Below are 16292 nucleotides of genomic sequence, written 5' to 3'. Positions count from 1 at the left end.
AGGCTGGTGTATCTTCTAAGGCAGACAGCTCTTGGGAACTGCTGTTTCTGCATGCTATTTCAAGCTCTGCTAAACCATTCAAGCTTAAAACAAGTAACTGCGTGCTACGACCCAGCCGTTGCAGCAGAGCAGCTCAGCACAAACCTAGTAAATGCCCACTGCAAGACATTTAGGTACGATTTGGTGCTTCGGCTTAAGGGAGAAAAGGCAAATAACCCTATCCCAGTTTTCCTGAACCCAGTCATGGCCAGTGCAGTGGGAAGGGGCACTGCACCCGAGGCTCTGCAGAGAGCTATTCACTGAGCAGAGATGGGGAAATGAGCATGTAGGGTTATGGATTCTGTGCGCTCCTCGCGCCTTGGAGGCTGTGAAGCACCAACCCCATCCCAGGCCCGCACTCTCGCACTGATGTGCTTGCCCTGACTGTTTGCTGCAGGTTTTGGTTTCTTCAGCTGCAAAACTGAGGCATTTCCCCCCCTCTTCCAGAGCCCTGCAGAGCCTGACTGCCCCTGCAAGGCACAGCACCCTCTGCACATAACCCAGCCATGCTGGTGACGGCTCCAAAGCAAGCATCTGCCCAACAGCTCTGCTCCATCAGAGCCAGGGCTGGGCTCGCATCTGCTGGTGTCTGGCAGCTCATGAGAGCACCTGAAGTAGGAGCATGGTTTAGGCTCTCCCCCAGGCAGCAGCAGGAGATGAACTCCCCCACAGCACAAAGCTGGTGGTGGGTGAGAGGCTGCTCCCAAGGGAGGCGATGGTCCCGGCTGGGACAGGCACAGAGCTCGGTGTCAGAGCCCACCAAGTAACGGCTTTGTGGTTGGAGGCCAAACTACAACTAATGGGAAAGCAGGATATAGATTTGGAGGGCCCGAGTGCCCTCTGGGCATTGTTGTGAGACCCAACAGGAGCAAAGCTATCGAAACAGCTCGGATTTGGAAATAGTGAAAGGAAACATTCAGTTTTAGACAGACTGAGATAAAATACTCTTTAAAAGGCTCCTTTTCTGCTCACAGATCAGGTGTTACGAGCAGTGCCCAGGCCCTCAGAATACACGTTTCAGGGAATTCTCCCCGTGGAAGGAAGCATCACTCCTCCCTGAGCACCCTCCGCAAGTGAATCCTCACGCTTCTCCTGCTCCCTCTATCATGCAGCGATGTTTTTTTTTCCTGCTGCTTATGACAATCAAAGCAATTTCACACCTCCCTTCTGCCCTCTGCACTCCTCATCTGCCCTCTCAAAGTCTCTGCGTGTTCCCTGCCTTCTTCAGACCACAAGGAAAGAAACTCTCTGGCACACAGCTACCAACTGCTCATGGAGGGACCACTGGTACCCGGACAATGTCTGTGAAGCATCACTTCAGGGGCTGGTGCCAACAAACTCTCAGCTCTCTCATCGCAATTCTTTTCTCAAGGGTTTGGATTTCACTTCTATATTTCCCATCTCCTGGTTATTCACAGCAACATTTACATGAGGGCATGCAAATCAGAATGTTCTCTATATAGACATACAGGTATCTAAAAGCGTGCAGACACCTGCACACTTCAGTGTTCTTAATTTAACCAGCCTTGAAAAGCCTTTTCAGTTGCAGAAATGCAACATCGAGCTACACTTGCCGTGTGCAGACACATGGGCCCCTCCAACCCCAGGAGAAACGTGGCTCGTGGGCTTCTTTTACATCGTTTTCTTTGTCAGACCACAGCATTCTGTGACAGTTTGGCACTCATTTCCTCCACAGCTTATCTCTTTGTATTGTGCTGGTTTCCTTTGCATTTCAATTGCTCTCTCTCCTGTAGCTCATCAAATCATAGAGCTGAATTTTACCTCTTTGGTTTTTAGCTTGTGAGCCTCTCGCACGCACCCACGGCACGGAGCAGCCTGACATCACTTGACATCTCCCTGCTTCCTCATTTCAATATGAACTGTTTACCAGCAGAGAAACAGGTTTGGGGTTAGGGTGCTGAGCGCGTGCATGTCTCTCTGTGTGAGCCACGGCTTTTATCCCCTCTGTCCCGTCCCAGCCATAGGTCATCACGTGGAGCTGTCTGAAACTGCCCAATGCTGTTTTCACCAGCCTGACTTCAGAAGAGCCAGGTCTGTGGATGTGCTTCACTCTCTGCTTTGGCTGGGGGAAAGCAGCAGGGCTCGGAGCTGTGGCTGCTGCGGCTCTCACCCACGAGAGAACTCACTGAAGGATTCCTCGCCCTCCACAGTGCGGTAATAATGACACAGCTGCAGTTTAAAGATGCATTTTGGGTGAGTATTTCCTACATTCAATATATCTGCATTTAAAAGTCTCTTAAAATACAGCTTGGCTCTATAGATAGCTCAAAACTAATTTAATCCTGTTCTGCGCTTTAAATTTAGTTTAGTAACAGCCCAGATTTGACTCCAAGTGAAAACCTACTTGTTTGGTAGTACAAGTGCTAGGTCCTCGGCAGAAGGCTGCATTGTAAGAACACATCCAGCCCACATAAACCAACCGGCATTCCCGGTTCCTGTGCTAGGTCCGGGAGCCGCCTGTGAAAGGGTTTGTGTGTCTCTCAGGACTGTGTCTCCCAGCGCAGGTGAACTGTTACTAATGACAGGCTGGATTCGCTCACGCTTGCTGCTCTGGCTGCGTGCAAACCCTGCTGCTCGGCCACCTCCGCAGCCCGTGCCTGCTTCTAGGTGCAGGAGGGCACGCACGGGGTGTGGAGGTGCCCATGGCTCAGACAGAGCACCCGGAGGAAGAGCCAGCAGTGACACTCAAGAACCAAGCCCAACACTCCCTTAAAACCAGTGCATACTAAACCATGCAGATACACTCCGTTCTTGTCTGACTTCTGGTTGAAGAACCTTTTTGTGTCTTGTTATCAAGCTCCTTCTCTGCAGTTACAAGGTAAAGAGGCCCTCATCACTTTTCTCTCCAGGGCAACCTGAAGTTTTCTTGCAATTGCCTCTGGTTTGGGGGTTTTAAGGAAAAAAGCAGCAGCAACAAGTTCCAACAGTGCAGAATTGGGTAAACAGGATGTTTCGTGGTTGCCCCTTCTCTGAGCAGTCATTTTCCAGCATATAGCACTGACTTAGAGAAAGACATGAAGGCTTATGAGTTCTTCCTGCCATTTCCCTATCAGGCCAAGTAGAACAGTCCCTTTACAGTGTGTTTGCTGCTTGTGTTTTCTTTCTATCCACCCACCCCTCAGGGTAAACCCTCTCTTGGTACAAACCAGCAGGGTAGAAGCAGGAACACATTTTGGTGACCCCCCTTCCTCCCAGCACCTCCAGGAAGCCCTCCCCACCCCCAGCACCACATTTGAGCAGTTACATCAAATGCAATGAGGAAACACACGAGTTCATTTCGATGTTAACCCTCACCGCACCCAACCACATCCACACGAGATGCTCCGTGCCTCCTCTGCTGCACAGCTGCACAGTGCAGAGCATGGGGCAGGATGTGACCACAAGGCAGTGCTGCCCCGGGAGCTGCAGCTCTGGCATTCCTGAACAGCCTTTGGGAATGTGCCATCTGACCCTCAGAGCTGCCACATTTGGGGTATTTACTTTCAAGATCTTGGACTTGAGTGAGAATAAATCAGTGAGGCTTCAGTAAGGCGTCCTGCAGGGGCTGGAGCAGGGCTGGGGTGATGAGCACCAGCTGGCAATCTGGCCAGGCCAGTTCTTGCTGGCTCTTCTTCCCTCACCTTCTCTCCTGTGCTTAGTCACGTTACCATGACTATAATCCTTGCTTAGCTTTGAAGCTAACACCTTCCTTAAAGGAAAGCATCTTTGTCTTTAATATTGTTTGGCTGAGAGCAAACCAAGCTCGATTAAGAGGGCAGGAATATATCCGGTTGAGGACGGCAGTTTTAGCTATGCAATAGTAAGTCTTTTAAAATGAAAACTCACAGGATATTGCACAGTGTGGCAGAGGCACGCAGCTTGCCCCCCAGATCACAAGATCAGCAATTATTTTTGCATTCAAAAGGCTCTGTTATGCCCATTAAGTGAGATGGAAATGTATTTGCATGGTTTGCTTCGGTGAGCAGTTATCTCCTGGATTTGATTTGTACCATGAATGGAAACTGGCTTTATCATTAAAACCCAAAGAGCGTATTTGCACCACAGCAGATTGCTCAGTACAGATCCCTGATCTCCAAGACCTGTCTGAGGACACTGCTGCACCCTCGCTGTCATTCCTCCTGACAAGGTACACCAGAGCAAGAACTCCCTGCTCTCACCATGGCTGAACTTGTGCATAGCAGGAAGTTTCTTTAGCATCTGTAGCAATGTGAAATACATAAAGAAACCCTAAAAGCTGCAGATCTTCCCAACTAGCAGAGAAAGAGCCCCAGCCATTCCTCCCCAAAGGCCCTCAAACTTCCTAAGAACAGGGTGTGCTGTATTCCAGGAAAATGCAAATTGTTCCTCATAAGAGGTGTAAGTTTTAATCTCTCTTTTCCCCTATTATGTGTAGCCATGACTTAATCATAGTCCTATACCACAGCTTTCACACTTGCTTTGGAGCATGGCCTGGGCTCGAACCAGTATATTTCTTCATTTCAGTTTGGTTTTGTACCCTCCACACACGCTGTGATGGTTTAAGTCAAACTTGCTCAAAGCCTCCACCAAAACGTGCTTCTCAGCACAAGGCTCCTGTCCTCTGTTAACAGCTTTTGGAAAACATTAGTGAGATGGAAACACAAATGAGTTTTGATAGCTGGTGCAGGGCAGTTGCTAATGGATTCATACTCTGCTGGGCCGCTATACAAATGTAACAGATGCTACCTGTCTTCTCCAGCATCACATCAGCCAGGTAGACACATTCCCATGTTAATGGGGAGAACGTCTGCTGAGTTTCATGGTAACAGGGTTATGTTAATAGGCAGAGAGCTGAGCAAAACCCACTAACCAAGAATGTCTTTCCCCTTGTCACAAAGATTGAGTCTCTCTTATTCTGCGTTCCCGTACTTATCATTGCTTTTCCTCTGAAATTCTTGTCGCTGCCTTTTCCTTCTGTTCTATTCCTTCTATTGTGCTTTTCTCCAACACGCTGCTTAGCACTCCAGCTGCAACCCTCTGAAATGCAGCTATTTCTACCCAAGGGGAAGGCAGGTGCTTACTGGCCTCACCCACCCAGGAAGGGGGAATGAGGAAGACCTCCAAAGGAGGTGTTTGGTTTTGGGGCAGGCTCCAAAGTGCCCAGAGTTGAATGAGAGCAAATCTATTCCCTTGGGCAGCTTTGAATCAAACTCAAGTGGCCAAGTCAGTTCTGGAAATTGGCTCCTAAGGTGCTTGGGATTAGGTGTGTGAAGTGCTCTCTGTTCTCAGCTGTGGGATGAGCTCAGGGCTTGTGCACTCTCACAGCTTTCCTTTAAAAGAACAATTAAGCTGGAGATATGGGCCAGCAAACATGATGAACATGAGATAGCAAGCTGTGCCTCCCTGCGCTGCTCTGGACTTCTCCTTACCACCTTCCTGCCAACGCAGTACCTGTGGCCAGGTCCTACAGCAGTGGGAGATACAGAAGTGCTGAAGATAAAGAGCCTGTTACAAAGATGCTTGCTTCACCTTTCTTGTTTTGACTCCAGGCTATATTCTACATCAGGTTCAATGCAAAGTTGAGTTTGCAGGTGAACCTCTCAACTGCTACTGTAGCTTTTTCACACAACAGTCCATTATACATGCCGGGAAAAGATGTAATTACTTTCATAAATAATTTAACTTCTAATGAGACTCTTAACTGTGGAATAAGGGTGCAGAGATGATGGTAAAAGTCACAGTAAAACTATTTTATAGACCTACCAGGTGATGTACTGAAGAAATATAATGTCAACTGGTTGCTCAGAAAAGGAAGTCTTTTTTATACCAGGAGCTGCTTTCCTGCAGAGGTTAAGTTTCACAGGGCCCCTTCTTCCGAAGCAGGAGGAAGACAGGGCAGGTTTGTTGGGAGGGAGGAAGAGGGGCTAATGAGGGCTCCTGGCAGCCCCTGGCACCCAAAGCAGGGCTGGGATCAGGCAGGGAAGGACGTGGCTACCAAAGCTTTCACCCTGGCACCTCAGCTTTGCAAGCGGTTCTGCACCAAAATCCAAGTGAACGGGACTGCATCAGTCACATCTGTATCTACTGACACCAGGCAAATTAAAACAACCTCGGTGCTCACTGGCACACAGGCAGGCCAGGATCTGTTGTCAGTGCATACTGCATCCCCTGAAATCAGGATCTGCTGTCAGTACATACTGCATCCCCTGAAGTCAGGATCTGCTGTCAGTACATACTGCATCACCTGAAGTCAGGATCTGCTGTCAGTGCATACTGCATCACCTGAAGTCAGGATCTGCTGTCAGTACATACTGCATCCCCTGAAGTCAGGATCTGCTGTCAGTGCATACTGCATCCCCTGAAGTCAGGATCTGTTGTCAGTGCATACTGCATCCCCTGAAGTCAGGATCTGCTGTCAGTACATACTGCATCCCCTGAAGTCAGGATCTGCTGTCAGTACATACTGCATCCCCTGAAGTCAGGATCTGTTGTCAGTGCATACTGCATCCCCTGAAGTCAGGATCTGTTGTCAGTGCATACTGCATCCCCTGAAGTCAGGATCTGCTGTCAGTGCATACTGCATCCCCTGAAGTCAGGATCTGCTGTCAGTGCATACTGCATCACCTGAAGTCAGGATCTGCTGTCAGTGCATACTGCATCCCCTGAAGTCAGGATCTGCTGTCAGTGCATACTGCATCACCTGAAGTCAGGATCTGCTGTCAGTACATACTGCATCCCCTGAAGTCAGGATCTGCTGTCAGTGCATACTGCATCACCTGAAGTCAGGATCTGCTGTCAGTACATACTGCATCGCCTGAAGTCAGGATCTGCTGTCAGTGCATACTGCATCACCTGAAGTCAGGATCTGTTGTCAGTGCATACTGCATCCCCTGAAGTCAAAATCAGTACAGTGTGTTTGCTGGATCAACTTCATCTCCATGGAAGAGGCTGCTCTCTTCTTTTTCACGTGTGATTTCTTCCTGCATTCCCCCAGCTGACCTGGGAAGGCTCCTGGCTCACTGGGGCAATGAGAAGCACTGGTGAAGGGGTTGCAATCTCACAAGAAGAAAACCTGATCAGTTGTCATGGCTGTGGGAACACTGGTGCTTCACAAATCCCTTCTGAGCAGAGCACAACAGCTCAAATGAAGCTCAAATGAATTACCACTCCCAGCACAGGTATCGATAGTGAGACAAACAGGTCAATGTCTACTTCCACCCCTGTATTCCTAAAAAAGCTCTAGAAGGGTCTGTCAGGAACCAGCTACAGCACATTCAGTGTGGTTCATTTCCTTGGTGATGAGCTTAGAGTTTTATGTTTGCAACTTCTGGTTATCTGCTTGGTTATGTCCTGCATGTGGCACACCAGGCTGAGCATCTTCCTTATGAGGAGGAAGAGTATAAATGCAGTGATCCGGTCCTAAGGCTGCAGAAGGCTTTCCAGACCAGGTAGATTAATGGGTTTATGGAAAGCTCACTTTAGGCCAGTGACTGAAATAATTAGACAGCTAAATTATGTTTTATTAAAAGTCCTGATGACTATATGCAAGCAAGTGCCTTATCTAGGGGCTGTGACTGCTTAAACTGGTAGATTGATGAAATCACTGAATCACTGTACCAGTTTTGTTAACGTTTTTCACACAGTTAGAGCTGTTCTTTCCGATCTGTCCTGCTCTGCAGAAATTGGGCTTGCTTCAGTTCAGAGAAACAGAAGGTTCTTATTTATGCCAACTTTAACTGTGCCATGAGTCTGCATTTTAGATATGGGATAGCTGAGCCATCAACTCTTGATTCACCCACACATACACAGACATGTTTAGTGAACACCACCTGGAGTTAAATGACTGTTTGTCACACGCAGCTTCGAACGGGTCCTGTAACAGTGCTTGATGCAAAGCCTAGAGATGTACCCAGTACCCTGACACTGGGTACCACTGACAAGTCCTGCCTCCATTTCCCCTGCTCCCTGCGCCATGCATTCCGACACCTTCAGCCACCTCTCCTGCAGGCTCAGCCATCCCAGCTCCCCACCTCTCCTCCCACTACAGCCTCTCCAGGGTGAATTTCCCTGGGAATCTCATTTCAACATGGGTCTTCCTGCAGGGCTGGTGATTCATGGCCCATCCCTTTCCTCCCACAAGGCCTGCACTCCCCCAGGGCAGCAGCATGGGCTGTTTCTGCAAAGCTGACGGTCACTGAGTGGGGACACTGACCTTGCTCTGCATTGAATTTCAACCCAGTTCCACCCATTTCATGCTTGTGGGGAAGGCAAATGAGGCTGCTTCGTGAACAGGTTTTTCGCTATTATTATTCAGCTCGTTTGGGCTCAAAAAGACCTTTTTTCCTGACTGCTTCCACACCATGCTGCAGCGAGGTAGGTTCTGGCGGGCAGGTGGCACAGAGAACACTTGTTCCATCCCCTGTTTGATCTCAGTTTTGTAACAAAACCTCCCTCAGCAGCCACAGTTCAATAACCTCCGAAGTTCCCTGCGCGCTTCAGTAGGAATGGGGGATTTGAGGCAGGGATGAGGTGAGGGCTGCAGGGCCCAGCTCTGCATGGGGACCATTCAGCACTGCTCAGGCTGTCAAGCTTAAGGAAAAAACGTACATTGAAAACAGGCATCCACATCCCAAAGCTTTTCAGTTCCCCAGAGAATTGCTCCCTGACTATAGCCGCAGGTCAGAGCACCTCCAGAGTGGTGGGAAAACACTGAACAAGCCTGAGGAGCTGGAAAGTTCCATAGCTCCTGGTAAAACACTCCTGGTGCACCTTCATTTGCGGTTGAAGTGAAAGGCATCAGTTGTTTACTCCTAGTCTCGAGAATTAAGTGAAAACTGGCCAGCTGGGCTAGCTCCGAGACACCAGTGTCCGATCAGAGATACTGAACAGATAAACACAAACTTCCTGTTTCTTTCTGGTCTTTCAAGTCACAGCTTCCCACACCAAGACGCCTTTTGGTGCTGCTCTCAATTTGCCCAGGACTGGTTAATTCCTAAAAGGAAAGAAAACTCCGAAATAAGGGGTGGGGGTGAAGCAGAAAAGCAACCAGGAGCTCAGCAGCACAGCTTTACTGGAAGTAGGGGAGCTGTTTTGGAAGGTAAAGCTAGGTTTTGATGACCAAGTTCCCCCCTGGTGAAGGCTTCCTATGGAGAGGGAGGTTTGAGGTGACATTTCTAACCAAAGAGGAGGCCAGACTCAAACAACAGCCCTCTGGGGAGCTCTGCAGTGGTTGACCTACTCTGGAACAGGAACAGGAGCTCTCACGGCTCACAGCGTACCCTACAGCAGCCTGGACTCCAGGCATGCTTTCCCTCTGCTCCAGTAGATTTGTCCACAAGTAAAGCAGCTCAAGAAAGGAGAGGTGAAGATGAAATTCTTCTTCCCTATACAGACAGCAGATGGTGGACAGTGTGCTAGCTTAAGCGATGGGATGTCTCAATCAGATCTTCCTGATTCAGAGCCTCAAAGTGTTCCAAAGCAGCTATGCTGGGGCAATGCCTTAGTGTGCACCCACTTCTGTAGACCTTGCCCATTTCCTACACTGTAGGAGCTTGCAGCAGAGAGGGGTTACATCCAGCTAAATACCTCCTTGATTCAGCACTTCATAAACCCCCAGAAATGATCCAGTTTTACTTAGTTTTGTATAAGGCAGGAGAGATTCATGCAAGTGGGAGCAAAGACAGAGGAATGCTTCCTAGAAGGTAATGCAGTAGTGGCACAGTTGTTCCAATGGACAAACTGCTTCGCTTTACTTACATGACCCCCTTTTTAAGATTCTAACAGCCAAAAGCTGGTTTTGTCCTGTTTTGTCCTGATTGCACAATTCCCCAGGACGCTGTGATACACCATGCTAACGGAGTGCAGGAATATGTTGCATCATGCTGAGTAACAGGAGATGTTGAAAATCGTTATTTAGGTGGTGAGGATCTCTTGTAAAATGGAAATGGTAATCTACAGCTTACTGAGAAATGAACTAAAGGTTTAATTCATTCCCTTTGTACTGCAAGACTCTGGGAAGATTTCCTGATGCTTTCCCCTTCTACGGAAAGTGCCAGGAAAGACCACTGACAAACTCTTGCTCATCTCATAGGGGAAGCAGAGAGCATGGGTGCAGCAGAATGGTGCATTTAGTGCCTTTTTCAGGACTGACAGGAAACAATTCTAAGCTTTCTAAGACAGGGAGTAGCAAGACACATGGGTTTTAATGAATTAATGTACCAATGGAGCAGGGCTGGTTCCAGTGGCTATATATGACCTCCAGAACAGCTGCTTCTGTGCATGGGAAAGTCAGGGTTGCTTCACGTTGCCTCACTCACAGCGGTCTGAGGCTGGACCCACAGTGCTTGCAGGAGGAGAGGAGCTCTCTTATAGAAAAGACTTGGAAGTGGATGAAGTAAAGAGGACTAGAAACAAAAATAAACCTGACCATAGTTTTGAATGACCATGAAACAGAAGTATCCTCGGCTTTTAAGATTCTGTTTCTCCCTATTTCACCTCCAGTTTTTCTTGTGTAGCTAGTACTTTTCAAGAAGAGACTGAAGCAACATCTGATTTCACTATTGACACACTCATCTATAAGAATCTGGAAGGCACCATGCCAAAGCAGTGTTGTGCCTTAGGAAAGGCAGGTGCAAATGCTCACACCAGGCCTCTCTGTTGGCTCCCAGGAAGAAGCTACCCTGCTTTATGGATTTAGCTGCTGTCTAAAGTCACTGCATGGAGAAAAGGGGTGCCGCCACCTCAGACCTGTGCCATACAGCCACGTCAAGCTCCGATTTAAAACTAGTGAGGGATTTTGCGTCCTCCTGTCCCATTTCTCACCATTCCCATCACAAAGGTTGTTCCAGAAGTTTGTTATATCTGAATTTCCTGAATGGATTCCCAGCTTTTTGTCACACTTTTTATTGTTATGCGCATCTGGCTGCTGGCCCCTTTCTCCTTTTCCTAGAGCAGAAGCAGTAGGAGCATGCCATGTCCCAAAGGTGGTCAGGCACATCCTGAGACCCTTACCTGCAGGAACTTCAGGCCAAGGCTGAAGTCAATGAAAACTAGTGGAAATGGGCAAATAAAAGCATGATCTCAACCTGGAAGAATGTGCAATTCAAGGGAAGGTGCCTTGTTTTCCCTGGCTGCTTTACAATTCAAGGCACTTGGAATAAAACAGTAAATGGCAGATGCTGCTCTTCTATTCAGTATGAAAGAGGTGCTCTTGTGATAAAGGCAGCATGAGGTTTCCATTTCCTGACCTTGCTTGTGACCTTTGTGGAAGGTTCCTGAATTGAGACATTATGAAAGACAGGCAAATGGGCAGTGAAAAGGAGGTGATACTGTGGCATGCCTACAAAGCTCTGCTTCTGCCTTCTGAAAGGTAAAGCTGCTTCCATGTAATGTCTGGAAGAAGCTGAAAGTTCAAAGATCACTGTCACATCCTTCAGTCCTCTGGCTAGAGCTTGGGTTTTGTGATATGTAAAAACAGTGCTCTGCAAAGAAAACCAGAACGCTTGCACTCTTTACAAAGAGACCAAAAATTGCACTCCAGCTTTTCTTCCCTAGGAAGCATTGTGCATTCCAAGAATGTTATTTAACCAAATTATTGGAAGGGAAACTAAAATGGAGGTAATAAGCACAAGCAGAGTGCTTTTATTAGACTGGAATCGAGACTTTCCAAGTCTGTTCCCTGTGTGCCATTAGTCTGCCAGCCAACAAACCACCTGCAGAAGTTAGGGTGGCTTTTGTGCAGCAATCCCTTTGTAGCTATATGCAAATCACAGGGCGATTAAAACTGAAGAGAGCCAAACATCATGCTGTGACTATAAGGGTGAAGGCTCAGGAAGCTGAGGAGCAAATTCATCTTGTCAGCAGAACTCCGAAACAACCATTTCCTTCTTAGAGAAAACCCGAAATATCATAGGGGGCAAACCACCACTGGGAAGCTGCTGGGTTTGCTCAAAGCCACCAGTTCTGCAATGCTACCATGGAGTTTGTGAAATCGCACTTGCAGTTTTGTTTCTGAATATCCCAGCTGCTGGAGAACTGAAGCCTGATGAGAATCTCTGCTTTCATTTGAAGTTCTCTAGCCTGCCTCATTACAGGGGGAAGCACAAGGCGGTAATCTAGCAGCTCAGCCATTGGGATGCTACATGTGCAAATGGTTATTGACGGTTCCATGCAAGGTTCACATCTGTGCTGTGGCTGGCAGTAAATCCTGCTGACTCCCAATGGAAAGTACTGCATCACAGTGAAACTGCAAACTAAGCCTCGCACTGAAAATGCCCGGCTCACCTCCCAAATTTATCACAAGTCCCAAGAGAGCCATCTACATCCTTAGCAACCATTCACGTTTCCAGTGTGCAAAGAGTGAATTTACAGCCACTCCCAGCCCACCTGCCTGTCCCTGCTTTTCTCTGCTTATGTGGAAAAATCACTCTTGTATAAATTCTGTTGTCAGCTCAGTGCTGGGAAGCAGGAGCAGTCACGGCATTTCTGTACATCCCAACCCATTCTGGCCAGTAAGAGAAAGAGCTCTCACATGGTACAGCTGAATGCAACATGGACATACACTTCTGAATTCCTTAACCACTTTGTTATCCCATCAAAAGGACTCATCTCACACCAAGCACAGGAGACTGTTTTGGTTAGAGGTTTCTGCTGCAACACTGCAGATACACAAATCCGTGGCTGCTACCCCATTTTGTTTTGCTGTTTATTTCAGGATAGCCTGAGTGCGGCAGAAAAAGAGCAATAAACTCCCTAAAAACTCTTGGTATCCTGTGAATATATTCCTAGAGATACTGGGAAAATTTAAAGTATCCTGGGAAAAAAAAACCCAAACACCATAAAGTCATTCAATTACAGTGAAACCCCAGGACGTGCTAGCAAACATCCATCCTAGTTCAATGTACTTGGAGATTATAAATCATGTTTGACTGCTGGCTATTAGATCTGTTTGCTGCTCACCAGTAAATACTAAGCCCTTGACAGAGCTCTTGACAAGGAGACGAGCAGATCAAGAGATCAGCATCTAGAAACACTCTTTTTAAACAGTGCCAGTACACAGTGGTATGGTGCAGTGATACAGTTCATTGATGTAACCCCGTCGGTAGAACTTGCTTTCAATCCAGGACTGAGATATCAGGAGTGATGCAGTTGTGGATAAAAAGGGTTTCTTTCTGACAGCTGAAAAAGGTGTTGGCAGAATGAAGCTTGTTCAAAACTCACTGTCCCCTGTTCTCTCTAAACCTCCTCCTCACACCAGTACTTTGTTAATGTCTGAGCCTGGAAAAAGGAATCTGGAGCTTTTGTTTTACCAAAATTGTCAGGAGTTTCCCATAGCTACACAGGAGAGCTGTGTGCAAAAGAAGCTTGATTTTCCAAAAATTACACTGATATCCCTAACGGATTTGGTTTCATTTTCTTTTTCTATTGAAGATCTCTCTGAAGACTTTATGTAGGTGAGTTCACAACATCTATCATTTTCAATCCAAACCCCATCGTGATAAAAGCCTTGGGCAAATACCATTAAGAACAAAGACAAGGAATGCACTTTCAGAGCCCAATATTTTCAGACTTGAGAGAATGCTTTTGGAATATTTTTGAATATTTGCAGATAACACATTTCAACTAGCTCCTGAATGAAGGCTCATCAGGCTCACACGGTAGCTGTGCTGTAACTGCTGGTGCTCGTACCACTACCACTTGCAGTCAGGCCCACCTTAGATGTGCCAACCAGTCAACATGCAGATTTTGATACTATGTGTACCACCATGGGAGCTCAGCACCATCCTGCCACACACCAAACAACACCCAGTGTCTGCTGCATAGTTATTTCTTTCCCAGCCCTATTTCTGCATCAGGGTGGTGATACTGCCATGCTGCATCCTGGGGTTACTCTCCCTGTGTACCACTGAGGACCTAGTTTCCTGCAAAGAGCAAGGGAGCAGGCTTTGCAGCTAGAGGTCCTCAGAAAGAGAACCTATTTTGCTGACTGCAGCTCCCCTGAGCAATGCAGAAGCTGAGGTGGAGCTGCAGTGGCACTTACCAAACAGGACCTACGGCTTCAGGTGCAAAGCAATTCCCTGGGGGAGATGCTAAGGTGCTGACAAGCCAGCTTATCCTGCAGGAGCAGGCAGAGGTACGAACTGTGGTATGGAAACACCTCTAAAAAGGGTTCTGGGTCCCAGGATGGTGTCAGAAACGCTCCAAGAAAACCAGCCACAGCAGAAGAGCTCAGGGTTCCTACAGCACAACCATGACTTGAACAATTCATGTCACTTTCTGAACATTAGCAGTTGGACACGTAAGGATGTATGGTTTAGCATATGCTCCACACAGAAGCCTGGATATTTTCCCTCAGTTCAGTCCACTGTAATAGCTGTTTACCAAAACCATGCCTCAGCAACCAGTAAAGCATTTTAGTCTTTCATACTTGATATTAGTGCAGCAGTACCCTCGTGACTTCGAACCATAGATGTTTGCTCTTCAAAAAGCCTTGCAGTGCTCTCTGAGCACCCGCAGCACAAGGCTCAGAGGAGCGATGTGCTGTAAGGCTGATTCTCAGCTAAAGACACAAGGCTTGGCACAAGGTTACTCAGCTTCGTGCCACCAGGAGGTAAGAAGAAACTGTCACCTCCCAGCTATCTGCATACTGAACTTTCTACCCTCTGGGCAGGGAACTGACACCATCGGCCTTCTCGCTTGCAGCCTTGGAAACCAGACTCCTCAGAGCCTCTCCCTCATGGCTGCAGTGAATGATCTCTCCCACAATTAACTTCTGATGTTTACCTGCGCGATTGCCTATGGAGAGACTTCTGCCAGATGGGATGACACAGTCCCAAGGCCCCTATCTCTGCAGAAAAGCACTACTGTGAGGGAGCAGCAGTGTTAAGCCCCAGAGGAAGAAAGAAATGGAAAGAAAGCGTATCCCAGTGTGCTTACTGTCAACACCTCTGCTTGCAGTCTTCCATGTCTCCTTTCAAGTGTTCAAGGAAAAGCTATTCTGGCTAAACTAGAGCATAACATCTGTGGGTTTCAGTCATATACTCCCTTTCACATTCCTTCATCTCTCGGGGAACAGTGTTGCTCATTGCACTCAAGGGAAGCAACCTTCGTAGATGAGAGGAGGAGAAGAGATGCTGCCTCTGCATTAGCCGTGATTTTACCCATGGAAGAATCTCAGGACAATACAAATCTGCCTGTAACACTGAAATCCCTTTGTCAAGCGCTTGCTTACAAGTGATTATGGGTCTGCTGGACAATGCAGATGAACTAATCTTTTTTATTCAAATAACAGTGAGTAAATCCTCTTTCACAACCGCACACGCTTTGACTAAGCGGAATCACTTTCTTGGCAATGAAACGAATGAGTGGTGGTGATTCAAATCACCTCCTTCCAAGCAACTACCTTGTTTTTGCTGTAAGCAAATGATGTTTACACATTTAATGAATGTATTTATTACCTAACTAAAGCATTTTTCTAATTTCTAATAAAAAAATAGTTCTTTTACTACTCATTAGTTCCAATCACCATGAAGTCCCAGCTGAGAGGTGTCCAAGAAGGCAGTTTTAACAGCCTATGGTAAATGGAAAATAGAATAAAGGCAAGACAGCTTAGCAAGGGTAGACAGTTGTTCAATGTGATACAATCTTGCTGTCTTGATTGTCCTGACAAAGAAAATACGTGTCTGTTATGGTGCTATACAGGAAATCCTTAAGAAACTAGAGAAGAATAACAAAACAGGACTGAACAGACACAGCAGAACAGACACTATTCTGGATGAGACGCTGGTGGCTTGTGCTGGAATGGAAATGCCTGAGCTGGAGGAAGGGATCTCGAGAGGTGGTCTCAGGGTTAATTTCATTCAGTATATTCATTGGAGATACTGGCATAAGACAGAAAGAATGGGCTGGAAATAGCTGTTGTTGAAACAAATAGGTAGGATGAAATATTGTACAGGAGGTTGCTGATAACCTTCAAGCCTGGGGTAACAGAAAGCAGATAAAATGCAAGTTTCAAAGTATGAAGTGAGAGTAAGAATCAGTAGCAAAAAGGTCCAATACCTTGTGGGACCTCAGCAAGTAAAATTGCAGGAGAGGAGAAAATTGTGGTACATCGATAGATCATAGCTCAATTAGGTATGATTTGATAGTGGAAGAAGGCAAATACAATCCTCTGATGGACCAGAAGTATTTTTTAGGCAGCAGACATTAATGCCATGGTATGAAGCATCAGTTAGCCTTCTCTGGAATAGGTTATCATCCTTGTCCAGCAGGGACTT

The 16292-nt window shown here is 47.1% G+C and overlaps 1 protein-coding gene across 2 annotated transcripts in view; it reads left to right on the top strand.

Moving 5' to 3' along the window:
* The first annotated feature begins 1571 nt into the window (after nucleotides 1-1571).
* Nucleotides 1572-16292, top strand: part of PSTPIP1 (proline-serine-threonine phosphatase interacting protein 1) — a 53129-nt gene continuing 38408 nt past the window's right edge. Inside the window, exons 1-2 of one of the 2 annotated variants that reach the window (XM_062612241.1) lie at nucleotides 1572-1941; nucleotides 2019-2253. In XM_062612241.1, the coding sequence (XP_062468225.1) occupies nucleotides 2221-2253 (33 nt within the window). In that variant the 5' untranslated portion in view covers nucleotides 1572-1941; nucleotides 2019-2220. Of the gene's footprint in view, nucleotides 2254-16292 lie in introns of both variants that reach the window. The other variant, XM_062612240.1, reaches the window with a different exon arrangement.

The sequence above is a fragment of the Pezoporus occidentalis genome, unplaced genomic scaffold (genome assembly GCF_034315485.1).
Source record: "Pezoporus occidentalis ecotype Australia unplaced genomic scaffold, CSIRO_AGI_Poc_V1 ctg159, whole genome shotgun sequence".
Lineage (NCBI taxonomy): Eukaryota > Metazoa > Chordata > Aves > Psittaciformes > Psittacidae > Pezoporus > Pezoporus occidentalis.
This window is presented reverse-complemented; position numbering and strand designations above follow the sequence as displayed.